Raw genomic sequence first — 16837 nt, forward strand, 5'->3', positions numbered from 1 at the left:
CCATCAAGTGCTGCAGCCATTAATTTCTATATTACATCCCTTTTGTTTCTTAACATGTCCACATCCAGGCTTAAGCGGGGCCCTTGATACACGAGGACTATATCTCTCATGGTCCCCCATGTCCTCTTCCTGGGGGCATCACTTAAGGTCCGGGGTTGCAGCAAGTGCACCCAGATGACCCCCAAGGGACGCAAGATCCAGCTTGATAAGATGGCAAGATTCTTCCGGCCAGAGAAGACCAGTCCATCGACATTGGCATCGGAGGCATCGGCATTAAGGGACCTCGGAGTCGCACCAATGGACACTGAGCCATCGACATTGGCAGGGCTATCTGTTCTGTCGGTGTTGCTGGCTGCCAGATGGACCATCATGTGCCTCCCCCCAGTCACAAACATTGGGTTCAATGTCTTTGGCCTCTGTACTGGGGAAGGACCAATCCAAGCATTGAAGGAAGCTGTAGAAGCATCGTGTTCATTCCCGTGGATGCATGCTGCCGGGCATAAGAATGCATCATCTTTTGCTGTGATGCTCCCAAAGCATATCCATGGTGAGGAGTGCCAGTCCTCCACTGATACCCAGGGTTCTCCATGGTCTCCTCCAGTCCTGATGCCCACCACCCATCTTCTTCTCATTTCCGAGCAGGATCTGGTCACACCTTCTAGGTCCCAGTTGGTTTTGACATCAGTGCTCTTTGAGGAGGAGTGGAGAGGCACATGCAGATGGCAGAGGAGAAGGCATTGCATGGCCTTGGCTTTCAGGCACTGATATCACCGAGGCCAGCATGGTCCCTCCTCAAACAACTGCTAGAATCCCAGCATTGGCCCATCAGTTTGATACTGACACAGCTAGTATCAGTACCCGGGGTGGCACTGATGTCTGGTGGGGCATCAGTGGCATCCCCAGCTGGTCCAGTATCAATCCATGGAGGATGAAGCTCCCCTGGTAAAAGGGGCAACACTGGAGCCTGAGCCCCCAAGGCCAGTTGAGCATTTCTTATAATGCTGGCCAGAGGCCAAGTGCCCAGTGTCCTGTCCCCAGGATATGACAGTGAGTTCGAAGGCACTTATGACCTCTGGAAGGACAACAACTCTGACAGATGGAAGTCTCCTCCAGAAGACCTCTCCTTCACAAGGTTTGTCAGGGTAATGGCAGAGGCCATCGCATTTCAGTTGCAGAGTGAGAAGGATACTCAGCACAAGATGCTAGATATCCTCCAATACATGGAACTTCCCAAGAAAATCATGGCAGTTCCAGTACATGAGATCCTTGTGGAGTTACTATTCAAGATGTGGGAACACTCCTTCTTAGTTCCTCCCATTAACAGGAAGGCAGACACAATATATCTCACCCAGAAGTCTCTTGGATTTGATAAGCATCAGCTACCCCACCAATCGATGGTGATTGAATACACTGTCAAGGCCTAGCACACTCAAACCCATTCTTCAGCGCCCCCAGGCAAGGACCAGAGGGCCATGGATACTCTTGGGCTGGAAAGTGTTTCAAGGTGCCATGCTCATCACCAGCATAGTGGACTACCAGCTCTACATATGCCAATTTATGTGGGATATCCTGAAGCAGATGCAGGAGGTACCTGAGCAGCTGCCTCAACAGCAACAGGACACACTCCATTTGCTGCTGCATAAGGGCCTGGAATGTGGAAAACATGGGGTCCAGACAACCTAGGATGTTTTTGAAAAGGCATCAAAGGTCTCTGCCACACAGATTGGTGCCCGTTGACTGACATGACTGCAGGCTTCGGATCTCCATCAGGAAGTGCAGGAGTGACTCGCTGGCATGCCGTGCACTGGAGAGAATCTCTTTGGAAATAAAGTGAAGGACACGGTGGCCCAAATAAGGGATAACCATGCGACAGTCCAGCAGCTCTCCGCTGGTTTTCAGGACACATCCTCCTCTGCTAGGAGGTCCTCGAGATCTGGTCAGAATACATCTTTCTTCTGCACAAGGAGATACTACCCTCCGCTTTCTCAGTCTCAGCAGCAGCAGGCCCCTCATAGCCAACCCAGGCAACAGAGCACCCCAAAGCCCCAGCTAATGCTTCTGTCAACTCCGGGGGCAGGATTTTGACTGGATTGCAGAGAGCATAGCTATGTCTGCCATTCCCAGGATCTTGGAGGCTCCATTCAGGGGATGGCTGCAGTTATTTGCTAACCAGTGGCCCAGTGTAATCTTGGGGCAATGGGTTCTAGCTATCTATCTGTGGAGAGTACAAATTAAATCTGAGTACTCCGCCAAATTGCCCCCTGAGTCCTTTTTGGGGACAGGGAGGTTGAGCCTGTTCCACCAGGGCAAAGAGGCAGGGTTTCTACTCTTGGTACTTCCTGATTGCAAAGAAACAAGAGGATTCCATCCCATCCAAGACTTGAGGGCCATGAACAGGTTTCTAAAATAGAAGTTCAGGATGGTTTCCCTAGGCACCTTGATCCCTTTCATGCAAAAAGGAGGCTGGCTATGCTCCCTCAATCTATAGGACACGTGCACTCACATCAAGATCTTTCCCAGTCACCAGAAGTATCTCCAATTTGTAGTGGGAAAAAACTTCCAGTACCACATTCTGCCATGTGAGCTAGTGTCAGCCCCACATGTCTTCATGAAATGAATAGCTGTGATGGGGGTGCACCTTCATAGGCTGGGACTCCATGTTTTCCCCTAACTGGATGATTGGCCGTTCAAGAACACCTCTCAGACAGGGGCCATGGAGTCCATTCGCTCATCCATCCTGATGCTACTCATCTTCAGCTACCCCAAGTCACATCTCAGCTCGTCACTGAAATTGGTCTTCATTGGAGTCCTGCTAGACACAGCTTAAGCCAAGGACTTCCCGCCATGGCAATGGGCCATCAATCTGATGGCCATCATGTCAGAGATTCAAGCGAACCAGCAGGTTTCAGCATGGATGGTTTCACAGATTCGGATGTTCACAGATTCTTAGGTTTTTTCGGAGGTTTCAGATTCGGATGGTTCACAGGTTCTTAGTGATACCCTGTTAGACGCTTTATTTTTATGTAACGCTTATTAACTCTGTTTTGCCATTCTATTTATTTTTAGTTTATCAGACGCCCTGTTTAATGTAACGCCATAGCCGCGATTGTTCTGTTATTATGGAAACCGATATGATTTGATATTTTTTGCAAGAATGTTGGTATATAAAAATTCTAAATAAATAAATAAATAAATAAATAAATGGCACATGTTGATACTCTTGGGACACATGGCCACTTCAGTACACATTATTCATTTGGCACATTTGCAAATGTGAAGAGCCAGTGGACTTTAAGGTCCCAGTGGCGACAAGCCACAAAGGATCTACAGGACTGCATGTGCAATATCCCATCCCTCTGGGATTCCTTGTCCTGGTAGCAGGTAAATTTCAATCTTGAATGGGGGCATCCTTCCAAAGTCCTCGGGTCTAAATTGTGCTAACGTCAGATGCATCCAGCATGGGTTGGGAGGCTCATGTCAATGGATTCTGTACCCAGTGTCTATGGTGTGCCTAGGAATGACTGTCAAATAAATTTCCTGGAGCTCCTGGTGATCAGGTACACTCTATGGGCTTTCATAGATTGGCTGTCCAACAAAATTATGCTGATATAATCTAACCACAAGTGGCAATGTGTTATGTTAACAAGCAAGGAGGTACGAGATCATAACCTCCTTTGTCAGGAAATGTTCCAGATATGGGTCCTCACCCACAGATTGGTGCTCAGAGCCATGTATCGGGTCAGTACAAAGAATGCGATTACAGATAGGCTGAGTTGCTCCTTTTGACCCCACAAATAGTCTCTGGATCAAGGCATGGCAAATTGAATCTTTCATCTGTGAGGAAGCCCAGAGGTGGATCTGTTCACTAAGCCTTAGAACAAGAAGGTTCCTTATTTCTGCTCTTTGTATAGGTCACACGGCAGTCCAGCCTCAGATGCCTTTGCCCACTATTGGGACATGGGTCTCCTATACACGTATCCTCCAACTCCACTGGTGGTGAAGACTTTGTTGAAGCTTTGCGAAGACAAAGGGACTATGAGAGACTTTGGCTAAGGCAGGTCTCATTTATACTTCTTCAGGAGATATACATCAGAAAACCGATCAGATTGGGGTATTCCTTGGATCTCAACCTCCAGGCCCTGCCACTCATAGCCTGAATGTTTAGAAGATGTGTCTCGGGTCCTTGTAGCTTCCAGAAAGCCTTCCACTAAAGAGTCCTATGCACTGAAGTGGAGGAGGTTTTCCATGTGGTGTGAGCAAAAGACCCTAAATCCCTTCTCCTGCTGTCCACAAAAACTGGTCTCAAGAATAACTGCTATGGTTCACCTGAGTGTGATTGGTGCACATCACCATGGTGTAGAGGGTAAGGCCATTTCTGTACAACCTATAGTTGTATGGTTCATGTGAGGTCTGCTTCAGTTGAAGCCTCTCCTAAGGCCTCCCATGGTATCCTGGGACCTCCTCATGGTATTAGCTCAGCTGATGAAAGCTCCTTTCAAGCCACTGTGCTCCTGTGACCTGAAGTATATGTCCTGGAAGGTCATATTTTTGATGGCAGTCACTTCATGCAGGGTCAGTGAATTTTAGTCCTTAGTGACATATCCATCTTACACTTAATTTTTCACGATAGGGTGGTCCTACATATGCACCCTAATTTCCTGCCTATGGTGATGTTGGACTTTCATCTTAACCAGTCCATTGTCCTGCCAACATTTTTTACCAGGACCCATTTGCACCATAGTGCAAGCATTCCCCGAGAGCTAAGAGCAGGAAGAATGACAATTTCAACTTAGTCGTTGTCCCCCAGCCCCCTGCATACAAGTTCCTGAAGAGTTCACTATTGAAATGTAAATAATCATGTTTTTCTGTTCACTGTAAGTTCCACTAAGTTCCTCCTTGCGCCTTCATGTTTTCTTTGTTTAACTGTTCAGCAATAATTAATTAATTGTTTATCTGTTCAATGTAAACCGCCAAAGAGGCGATAGTTTTTTTCCTTGTAAACCGGTGTGATATGTATATTATACAGGAACATCCGGCATATAAAATAAATAAATAAATAAATTGTGAATGAGCCCTGCGCAGTAGAACTGCAAAAAATCCATAGCCTTCTATCTGCAGTGAACAGAAGCCCATAGACAGTTCACCAAACCTTTTATTTCTTTTAATCAGAGCAAGTTGGGGATCACCCTTGCTCAGCAAATGCTTTCCAGTTGGTTAGCAAACTGCATCTCCTTCTGTTATAACCAAGCAGAATTGCATCTTGGGGGACCTGTCAAGGCTCACGCTGTTCAAGGCATGGCAGTGTTAGTAGCCCACTTGCAAGCAGCATTCAAGGAAGAGATCTGCAAATCTGCGATGTGAAGTTCCATCCACTTATTCACATCTCATTACTAGCTGGATAGGGATGTCCAACATGAGAGCAGGTTTGACCAATCTGTCTTTCAGAACTTGTTCGAGGTATAGCACCCAACTCTGTTCCCTCCTAGGGCCTGTTATTTCTGTTCAGGCTGCCCCCCTCCTACTACCAACAAAACATTGTTCTTGTTGTACAAATTGGCACTTGTTTTGTTGGTCCCTTTTTTTGTTTAGGGGGCCACCTGTAGCTAGGAATTCACCCATGTGTGAGGACTGCCATCCTGCTTGTCCTTGGAGAAAGCAGAGTTGCTTACCTGTAACAGGTGTTCTCCAAGGACAGCAGGATGTCAACCCTCATGAAACCCAACAACTTTGTGGGTTTTGTTCCATTTTATTTTATTATTTTAATCCCCAATTTGGTGTTTTAAGACTGAGGGGACCCCATGTGGATGTATGGTATAATGCATGCTCAGAGAGGCTCTGTCAAAGTTCTAGAAACTCTGACATGTTTTCTATGCCGGGCTCCACTGGATGATGTCACCCATGTGTGAGACCTGACATCCTGCTGTCCTTGGAGAACACATGTTACTGGTAAGCAACTCTGCTTTTTCCAGTGCAATCTGTTCAAAATTCAGCTGCACAACTTCTTTATTCAAGGTTGTTATGACCATGTAACCCCTCTTCTCAAGTAACTACATTTGCTCCCAGCTTACTTCTGCATAGGGTTTAAGCTTCTCTTACGCACTTGTAAATGTATTCACTCTGCAACTCCACATGATCTCCTCTTTTCTCTCCCTACACCCTTCCTTGTGAAATCCATTCATTGGGTAATCATTCTTGTCTGTGCCTTTCTCCTCCAGCTCCAATCGCCGTGCTTTCCACTTTGCTGCGTCATACGCATAGAATGGACTTCCTGAGTCCATGGATCATGTACTCTCTCTGGCTGTATTCAAATCCAGTTTAAAAAAAAATCACCTTTTTGAACATCTTTAAATTCTTAAGTACTTCTCTATAATATTCTTCTTCTGGATTCTTGTCCGTCGTGTGTGTTTTTCTTGACTCGATGGTAAACTCCTTGGAGCAAGGACAATCTCATGTGTGTGTCTGTATAGTGCTGCATTTGTCTAGTAGCACTTTTAAAATGATAAATAGTAGTAGCAGTTGTAGTAGTAAGGTTATATTGCCAGGACTGGGTAGGGGGAGGGAAGATAATGGTGTGCCGCAGCAAAGTGAACCCAGTGCTGGATGTGCCATTACATAAAAAAAATGTTGGAAATCACTGACATCGATTTTGATGACAAATACAATTCTTAATGCCCATCTATTTTGCCCATTATTTCTTCCTGCTGCTTAAATCACAACTTCAGATTTGTCGTCACTTCCTTATAACTAAGAATCTTCATTTTTTAGCCAGTTTTCATAAATTGCATTACTGATTTTCCTCCAACCACGTCCCCAGGGAGTCTGCTCATTTATCCACTAGTCTTTCTGTGAAAAAATATTTCCGTATGCTCCTCCTCAGTCTGTCTCCTTGGAGCCTTTAATCATGGCTTTTTGTTCTCAAGGAGGTGTAGCTAAGATTTTGCATTTCTGGCAGGTTAATTCAAATTGCATTGCCTAAGGCAGGGCTTTCCAAACCTGTCCTGGGGACCCCACTGCCAGTCGGGTTTTCAGGATATCCACAATGAATATGCATGAGATACATTTGCATATACTGAATCTCCATGGTGTGCAAATGTATCTCATAGAAACATAGAAATGACAGCAGAAGAAGACCAAACGGCCCATCCAGTCTGCCCAGTAAGCTTTCACACTTATTTTTCTCATACGTATCTGTTACTCTGACTGCTGAGGTCAGGGTCCTTGTTGGTAACTTTTTGGTTCTAATTTCCTTCCACCCCCACCATTGTTGCAGAGAGCAGTGCTGGAGCTGCATCAAAGTGAAGTATCAAGCCTAATTGGTTAGGGGTAGTAACCACCGCAATAAGCAAGCTACTCCCATGCTTATTTGTTTACCCAGCCTGTGCAATTTAGTCTTTGTTGGTTGTCTGAATATCAATCTTCTTTTCTTCATTCCCCCCTGCCATTGAAGCAGTGAGCTGTGCTGTATATGTATTCAAAGTGAAGTATCAGGCTTGGTTCGGGGTAGTAACTGCCTCAACAAGCAAGCTACCCCCACACTTATTTGTGAATCCAAATCCTTTTTCCCACATTTCCTCTTGCCGTTGAAGCATAGAGCAATGTTGGAGTCGCATTAACCGTGTGTATGTTTATTGAATAAGGGTATTAATCACCAGGTAGTAGCCGTCATTCCCGCAAACCACCCCCATGCCTCTTCTCTTCATTCACATCCTCTAGGCTTTATGGATCCACAGTGTTTATCCCACGCCCCTTTGAAATCCTTCACAGTTTTGGTCTTGTGGATCTCCTGAAAACCCGACTGGCTGTGGGGTCCCTAGGATAAGTTTGGGAAGCCCTGGCCTAAGGCAATTTGTGATAACCCATTTGAAATATTAATGCGCTGTTTGCTGTGCATTTGCATGCAAGGCAGCTCATAAATGTTTTTATTGCATTAATCTGCCTTAACTCTGGGTTAATATTAACATAACTTAATGCACAAGTGCTAATGCATATTAATGCTGCATTAGCCTTAACGCACAAATACATTGGCCCCTTAATTCCTTATATTTCAGGTCATAGATCTGATGGGCTAGGATCTATGCCATTTTTGTTGTTTTATTGTAATCTGGCTCCACTCTGTCTATAACCTTTCAGCAGTACAAGCTATAAAATTGGAAACCATACTCCATATATGATATATCAGCAAGCACCTGTACAGGGACATTATCACCTCCTTTTTCTTTTTTTTTTTTTTTCTTTTTTGTCCTGTAATTCCTGCCAATGCCTTGTCACACTGTTTTGGTTCCTAGTGAAAATTGAATATGATCATCCCAAAATCTCTTTCCTTCTCTGATGCACCTCAGTATCTCTCCACTCCCTCCATCAGGTTCGGAACGTTTGGCACCCCCAAATGTACAATGCTACACTTTTTGCATTAAAACAGCCATCAAATTCTTGACAACTCTTCAAGCACTCTGAGATTACTCCTCATCTTTTCTACTTCGTCTCAATTGCCCACCCCATTGCAGATCTTACTATCATCTGTATCCTATAACTAACACTCTTGCCATCCATTATGTTGTAAATTTATCCATGCAAAAAAGATGAACATTGCAGTAATAGATGAAGTATATTACTAGCACATTCATTTGATTCCTTTTATTTTTCCACGGGAATTAGATATCTGCCTTATTGTATCTCCCTGGAAACAGTGTCTCTAACTTTCTGTATATGCTTGCCATACAAATATATTTTTTTTCTTGCAAATTTATTTTTATTAATGTAAAAATGGTGCTACATCTTTCCTTAGTTAGCTTCAAATATGCCAGTAATTACAATCTGGAGAAAAAAACCTTACTTGGAAAGACTGTAATTAAACTCTACAGTAAAAAACAAATTACCCACTGAGTACAAAGCTTTCATCTTAGCTATTTCATTTACTGCCTGCATCTGGATGCCTACTGTGGTGGAACTCCAGTGTGCTGGTGGTCTACCAGGCAGAAAAAGACCTAGATTGAAGGTTTAAGACATTACTTGGAAAATGCATATATCTGCATTTACTAACTGGAAGAAGTGTTTCAGTTCATGTATGTTCATTAAAGGTGGAATAGAAGTATAAGATTAAAGATCTATAAAATAAAATTTATTTTTAGCTAGAGTAGTTCATTTAGCAAAATGACAGAAGGTTCATTTGATACTTCTTAGAATTATAAATTGAAAGAACTCATAATGCCAGCTAATATAAGCATGACTAAATATAAACATGTTAATTTAAAAAAGAATGACAAAAATATTAAAAACTCTGGTTTAACATACATACCCCCAAAATATTATTCCAACACATGTTATTAACAGATTGAGGAAAGCTGCTGTAAAGGAGTAACTTCCTAGAGATGATGGGACAAGCCAAGCCAAACTGTCAGCTGCTAAATATACAAACTGGCTGCACTCTGCTGAGAATGATGTGGACATTGAAGCTGCAAACAAATCTAAACTAACAAAAATATAGCTCCAATCCAGCAGGGCCAGTGCATCCTATTAGGCGAACTAGGGGGCACTGAAGAGCTGCCATGTGGGGCCGCGAGTGGAGTCTATCATGCTCGTGGCAGAGGAGTATAGATTCGGCGGGCCGCAAACATTGCCCATCCTGCTCACGGCGCAGAGAAGCATACACTCGGTGGGCGCGAATGTGGTAGGAGCGAGGGCTGAGACCTGGGGGACATGACGGGGGGGGGGGGGGGGGGGGAGGAGGAGGTGCACGCAAGGCAGAAGTCTCGCCTAGGACGCCTAATACCCTTGCACCAGCCCTGCAATCTAGCAATGGTGACCAGAACAAAAATGCCATATTCCACTGGCATTTCAAGTAAAGTGTAGTCAGTTAGCATATTTGGAACACATATATTATTAGAATGTCCACTGAGGGCCTGATTCATCAAGGTCTTTCACTGTAGACATAGCTTGGGAAAGAAATGAATGAGTTTGGAAGTGTGTTTAAGGAAGAGGAGGAATGAATGCACGTAGGTTGGTACATCATGAAGAAATGTTCATTAATTAGGTCACCTCAAATTGCAAGGATCTCTTTCAAGATTGAATTCACACTTCTTTAACTACACTACACATAAGGACTCATTGACCACACCTACCCAACAAAATTCTGTCATGAGAATCATGGCCATACATATATTGTATAGGTGAATGTAGGAATTAGAATTAGCACAAGTAAAAATTTAAGATAACTGAGTGGCCATCTTTATATGTAAAGGATGTCTTTGCTCTTAATAGCTTTTGCACTAAAGATGTACCCACTATTTAAAATGGGAATGGTTACTAACAATTTTTGAGGTGTTACGTGGTAGATTAAAGGAATAGAATGTGTTCCCATTAGCAATCCTATTTTTCCAAAAGCATGAAAATTTGTAAAAATGTGCCCAGCTTTTCCCTGCAGAGTGAAATTTAAAAGCACCGCGCACGCAAAAATAGTCGGAGATGCGTGCACACACAGCGCTTACTCACAGCTAGGGAGATTTTATAAACATCGCACATACGCAAGTACCGCTGCATGAATATCTTTCATCTTGAAAAAAAAGGGACAGAATAGCGGTGGGTTGGGGTGGTCCCAAGAGGTACACAGCTCTTCCCTGCCCGTATTTATCAGGTGAAAGTCTGAATAAAAATATTTATAGCAGATACAGACTGAGAGAGGGGTCTGAGTAAACTTGGGAGAGTGCAGGCTAAAGAACCTGGGTAGGGCCTTGATGTTCTAGACATGGACTGGGCAAACTGGTGGACAAACTGGTTAAACTGGCCATTTTCTTCACGTGGGCATGGCCATGTTTTACATGTGTAAAAGTTGATAATTCATAAGGAAAATGCGCACTTAGCAGATGCTCCTGTACATGTTTAAAATTGGAAACACACATAGGCACACTAGGCGTATTGTAATACATGCCCACGTACTTGAGCGGTCGATGTAAGATTCCTATGAATGTGACCGCGCACCCACGTACACACACATAGGGGCGTGCACGCGTTCACTTTAAAGTTACCATTCCCGGGAAAAAGTGAGAGCTGCCTGGCTGCAGACATGCTCTAACCTAGATTTCCACCAACTTGGAAAATGTGTTGTTAAATTCAGACCTGAGAGGTGCTAGAGGTGATGGGAAGGCAGATATGCATTTGGCTGGATACATGTTTGTAGACATGTCTACGGGTGGATTGCTGGGCAGTGTTGGTGCTCCTGTTGTGACTCTGCCCCTCCTTAATCCAAATATCTCTTTTGGGCCATAGCAAAGATTATATTTCTTTATTGTTGTCAAATATCTCCCAAACTTCTGCTTTTACAAAAGTTCTCCTATCATGTTTCTTTCTAGTAGACACCCTGCAGAGGTCAAAAAGCATTTGAGTGACTCAAGACCACAGCGAATATCTGATTTGCAATATAAAATTACTTGAGGAAAACTGCATTTGTGTGAGAAAGGTGCAGTGGGTTGATGTAACTCAAAGCAGGAAGTGGGAGCATGCTAGCTGTTTTATCTGAATGTGTTTGTCAGAAGATTAGGACACACTCTCTAGGAACAGCAGGGGTGTTTAGTAGGGATGTGCAATCGTTTTTCCCGAATTAGGCAATGTCAACGAAATTGCCTAATTCGGAATGGTTCGGGAGAACCGAAAAACGATTGAATTTTTTCCGAAATTTCGGCAAAAATTCATTTTTGAGTTAGTTCGCGCTAATGCAAGTTAGCGTGCACTAACCTGAAAATTGTGGCCCCCGAAAAAAAAAAAAAAAAACCCCGAACCCAACAAAAATTTTTTACCCGAAGCACATCTCTAGTGTATAGTACTTGTTTTCCAAAGAGCTGCTATTATATTTGCAGGAACAGCTTTATTGTTAACCTGAATAATGCATCTGCTTGTCTTTTCTCTTATTTTTGTTGTTGTTGCTGTTGTCGTTGCAGGGCTGAAGAGAAAGGTGGAAAACTCCCTGAAGACAGCTTTGTGGGCTGCAAAACGCCCAAGCACTTCCATTCTAGTTCTGTGCCCGTGCCCATGGCAGTGGACAGCCTGGTGCACTCTGTGGCTGGATCATCCATCAGATCCCCATCCTTGTACTCGGTGTTCAGCATGGATGACAGCAATTACCTGTCATCGCCCCGGAAACAGCCTCCTCCCAAACCAAAGAGAGACCCCAACACCCGGCTGAGTGCTTCATACGAAGCTGTCAGTGCTTGCTTGTCAGCAGCCTCTATGGAAACGACTAGTGAAGGTCAGGCTTCAACGGAGAGCACCCTGAAAAGGATTGCCTAGGTTAAAATAGGGATGTGCTTTCATTTGAAGCGAAATAGACAACATTGAGTTGACGACATTGTCTATATCACTTCATATCATTTTTATAAAGAAGCGATAAAAAAAAAAACCCCACAAACTTTGGATTTTTATTTTCTACCATTTTTAGCGCGCACTATTTCTAAATAGTGCATATTGTTGGCAAATGGCGGTGCACTATTCAGAACTAGTGAACACTATGTGCCGGAAAAAAAGAATAGCCCCCAACAAAATGAAATGTGGGCAACATCCTCCCTCCCCCCCCCCCCCTAATGAAATGAAAAGCACAAAATGATATTATTTGGACCTAATTTTAATTTCAGCATTTTAAACCCATTTCAGAATATAAAGTAGCACCGGCCTTTGGAATAGTTCTTGTGACGATGCCATCATTTTTTGCACAGACCCTGGGGTCCTTGAATAAGTGAATGCATAATTTATCACCAATCGTAAAGAACCTTTCTGAGCTGATCTCAACCCAGAGTCAGATTTAAAAGAAATTCATAGCTCTGTTATTAACTTTTTAACATAGCAGCATAGGGTTTAGCTTTCAAAGAAGCTAGCTTCCTAATGTTGAGGCTGGTGCAAATAAGGTACGCTCAGCAGGGCGCACAGCTTTACCCACAGATGTGCACACATTTTTTTTGTGAGCAAATGTTACTCCAGTTGCAGGAAGGAGTTTTGTGCACAAAAAAAAGTGTGTATGTAAAACTGCATTCTGCTTAGCAACTTTGCATGGAAATCCCCATGCAAATGAAGGCATTAACTATTGCCCACCCACCAATGCAGAGAGGAGTCCTGGCTTAACTCAGGTTTTGCTAGCACTGGTCAGAGGTGGAGTACAATGTCCAGCGCTGGGTAGAAGCTGAAATTATTTATTAGATTTATATTCCACCTTTTGGTACTTCGAGGTCAATTACATTCAGGACCTGTAGGTAGTTCCCTATCCCCCTGGAGAGCTTACAGTCTGAAAGATGAATTTTCAAAATGTTACGCACACAACAAATTAGCATACATGCACGTAAGTAGCCACTATGTGCGTATTCAATATTTTATACACATGTTTCCCCTTCAAGCTAGCCCTTTTAAAGGTGCAGTGATTCCAATGCCTCGAGGTCATCTAACTCCTGCATCTTTAAAGGGATGATTCAGATGGGACATGACTCTGCTTGTAGGCATGAAGGCCTGAGGCAAAAGTGAGGGAGACAGGCCCCCTGAAGCATACCTGTGGTTATGCCACTGCCTTGTGGCCATACATCCATCCCTATTCTCCTTCCCATCTGCCTGAAGTAAAAAAAAACCAAAAAACAAATCTTGCAGTTTGATCACCTCTCTCTCTCTCTCTTACCAGATCAACTAAATAACCATAGGATCTGGAAGTCCTGATACCCTTTCCTCCCATTTGATCTGTTAATATATTTCATGGCCCAATCACATGTTCCCATCTGTCTGAAAAAAAACAAACCCCAGAACACTGGTGGTTTGTTCCCCCCTCCTTCCCGCCCAATATAAAAAATGTTTCACGTTGATCTTCCCCCTCCCATTCCCTAAAAGTGGGAGGGGGGAGATTAAAGCATGAAGATACAGGCTTACCTCATACTCACTTTGCACCCCACATGACTCTGGAAATGCCTAAAAGCAATGCTGGTAGGAGGTCAAAGGATTCTCCTGTTGTCTTGGCTTTAGGAGTTTTGGGTTTGTTTTTTTTTGGGGGGGGGGTTCTAGATGTGGTGGAGGGATGGATGGAGGCAAGTTTTTTAGATCATGAACAAGGGGGGGGATTGGGGGTGGTCACGTTGAGTTTCCTTACTTCAGCCAGGCGGGATGGGGGATTGGACAAAAGAGAGAGAGAGTATGAAGGATTGTTGTGCTATTGCACATTTTTAGCACATCAGGTGGAAGAGAGGGTGGGATTACCGCCTTAGGGGACTGGTGTTTGAGAGAACTTTGTTGATTAGTGTAGGTGGCCACATTTTTGACCTTCTAGATTTAGGGAAACATTTCATCCCAATGATAGTGCCTAAATTTGCAGCTGAAAATCCCTAAATGTAGGAGATCGGAATGTATACGCCTAGTTCAGGCATGCAGCATTTTTGGAAAATGCACCTCTCCGAAATGTAATTAGACTAGAAGATGACATTAAACAATTATGTCCAGCCTCCCTGAGTATGCTACTATTTCTGTGTGTTATCATTAGTCAATAATCCTCTACACCCATTTACATTCCTAACAGCCAGAAATGCATTCAGTTTATTCTTGTAGGATTCTTTTAATGGTGTCTGTATGCCCTACATCAGCAGACCACTCCAGAGCTTTATTGCCCTCAAACTGAAGAACACCACCATTGGATTTCAAATTGGTCAGTAATTAGCATATTTTCAATTTGTTTTACTTGTTTGACACTTAGACTCTCAGTCTATCTTGAACAACCCACATGCAGCATAACTTGGAAAAATTCTATAATAAAAAATGACTTTCTATCTTTCCAGTTTGTCATTAAGGGGTCAATTTTCAAAGGATTTAGCTGCCTGATCTTGAGAGTCGAGTGGATAAATCAGCTCATTTGAAAGAGCACGTAAATTAGGGGGCTAAATGTAGAAGGCCAAAAAGAGGGTGAGGTTAAATTTGGCGCACACATTTAGGTGAATGAATAGCAGACCTAAATCTAGGCGGCCAGGTTTTGGTTGCCTAGATTTAAGAAATTTTAAGCCAAAACCTTAAGTGCTGAATTTTAAAAGAATTGCATTAAAAGGCCCATGTACGCAAGTAACTTGGCTGAGCAAGAGCAACTCAAATTTTAAAATGACACGGTTAAACACATATATGCAAGCACAGAAAAAGGAATGGAGTTAAGACATGTCGGGGTGATCCGGGGTGGGGGCTATCATTTACGCGCCTAAATATGGCTTTTAAATCCCACCCAGAGTATGGTTCAGGCTGTTACCCGTGTTTTATTTTTTATTTCTGCTCTTAATGAAGTGTAAGTCTGAAGAAAACTCGTTTTAAGCCTGGGGTCTGGGTAAACTGGGGGGAGTGCAGGCTGAAGAACCAGAGGGACTGGATGACCTAGAGATAGACTGGGCCAACTGGTGGACTAATTGGTCAAGCTTGCTATTTCGTTCACACACACTTTTTTTTTTTAAATCTATTTAGCTGCACGTGTTAAAGGCATCAATCAAATTCCTTAGTAAGTTTTGCGATTAACGTTTGCTCGTGTAACCGCTTAAAATTAGGATCACAAATACGCGCACTTGATGCATTTGAGGCCATTACTAAATAAGAAAGATTTAGTGCTGCTAGTTTATGTAATAATGTTAGATGCCATTATAGTAATCTTCATTTTCCTATCAGGAACTTCCACAAGTTAGGATGGAATAGTTGCACTTACTAGATATCATCTGGCACAGCTAGATAAGGTAAAAAAAAGTGTAGATCATGAAACCCATATCCAAACAATACATTGACTCCCAGATGCAAATCTGATTTAAAATTTTCCATTAATATTCAAATGCCTTCATCGGGCCAAACCAATGTATTTAGCTCAGTTATCGTAATATTAGCCACATACACAGCAAGCCCTCTTAATGGTGCTGACTTTTCCTGAGATTGGGCTTGTTCGTTCAAAAAAAAAAAAAAAAAAGCTATTTCCTGCTATAGCCTTTTTTTGTGGAGCATAGGTCTTTTAGAGATCATTAGAAATGAATTATGGAAAGTTCTGTAAACAATTAAAAATATTTATATATCAGTAAGATTTTAGCTGAGTTTTCACATGAGTAGTTTGTGGTATGCGTAGGGAGTTGGGGAGTAGATAGAATGTGAGTGCATGGATATTGGGGGTATGGGGTTAAAGACTGGGGTTGGTGAGTGTGATGGAATGATGAGGAGAATGAGAGGGTTTGATGGATTGTAGGTGGGAAGGAAGAAGGCTATTTTTTATGTTGGTGATGTATTTTTTGTAATATTCTTTGCTTTGTAAATAAATAAAATATCTACTTCTCTTCGAAATACAGCATTGTGACTACCATCTCTGCCCGACAAACTGCCATGTTTCGAGATTGGTTGTGCCTTAGGGGCTGTAATCACCAACAAACTGTCCTGTTCTGTTTATTGGCGCTTGCTCCCCACTACAAAACTTTACACCTCAGCTTTACTGCTGACTCTGAAGGAAAACACCAGGCCTATTTATCCCATTACAAGGTCCATTCCATGATCTCCCCTTCACCAAAATGTTTCTGTTGGTTAATATCAAACTGCTCACTCATTCAATTGATTATCATCATCAGTACATGAACTCATCTTTCGCTCACGTTTATTTCACAAACAATGATCTCCCCCTTCTGCACAGCTTGTTTAACACTAAAGCTGAAAGTTAAAAGTCCTGTTGTAGTTTGCAATTACCTGAACTTAAAATGTTGACAAACCAAGGACCTTTATCAATTAATTTCAAATATCACAAATCATGATACCATGGTGATAATTACATGGCCCATTATGTGGAAATTACAAAAACAAACTCCAGTTTTCTCGTTTAACCTTTTGG

The 16837-nt window shown here is 42.9% G+C and overlaps 1 protein-coding gene across 1 annotated transcript in view; it reads left to right on the plus strand.

Annotated features, from left to right (window-relative positions):
- The window catches only part of LOC115092485 (unconventional myosin-XVI-like), a 507378-nt gene that overhangs the window by 406144 nt on the left and 84397 nt on the right, over window positions 1-16837 (plus strand). The window contains 1 exon segment of the mRNA XM_029603325.1: window positions 11931-12238. Coding sequence (XP_029459185.1) covers window positions 11931-12238 — 308 coding nt within the window.

The sequence above is a fragment of the Rhinatrema bivittatum genome, chromosome 5 (assembly GCF_901001135.1).
Source record: "Rhinatrema bivittatum chromosome 5, aRhiBiv1.1, whole genome shotgun sequence".
Lineage (NCBI taxonomy): Eukaryota > Metazoa > Chordata > Amphibia > Gymnophiona > Rhinatrematidae > Rhinatrema > Rhinatrema bivittatum.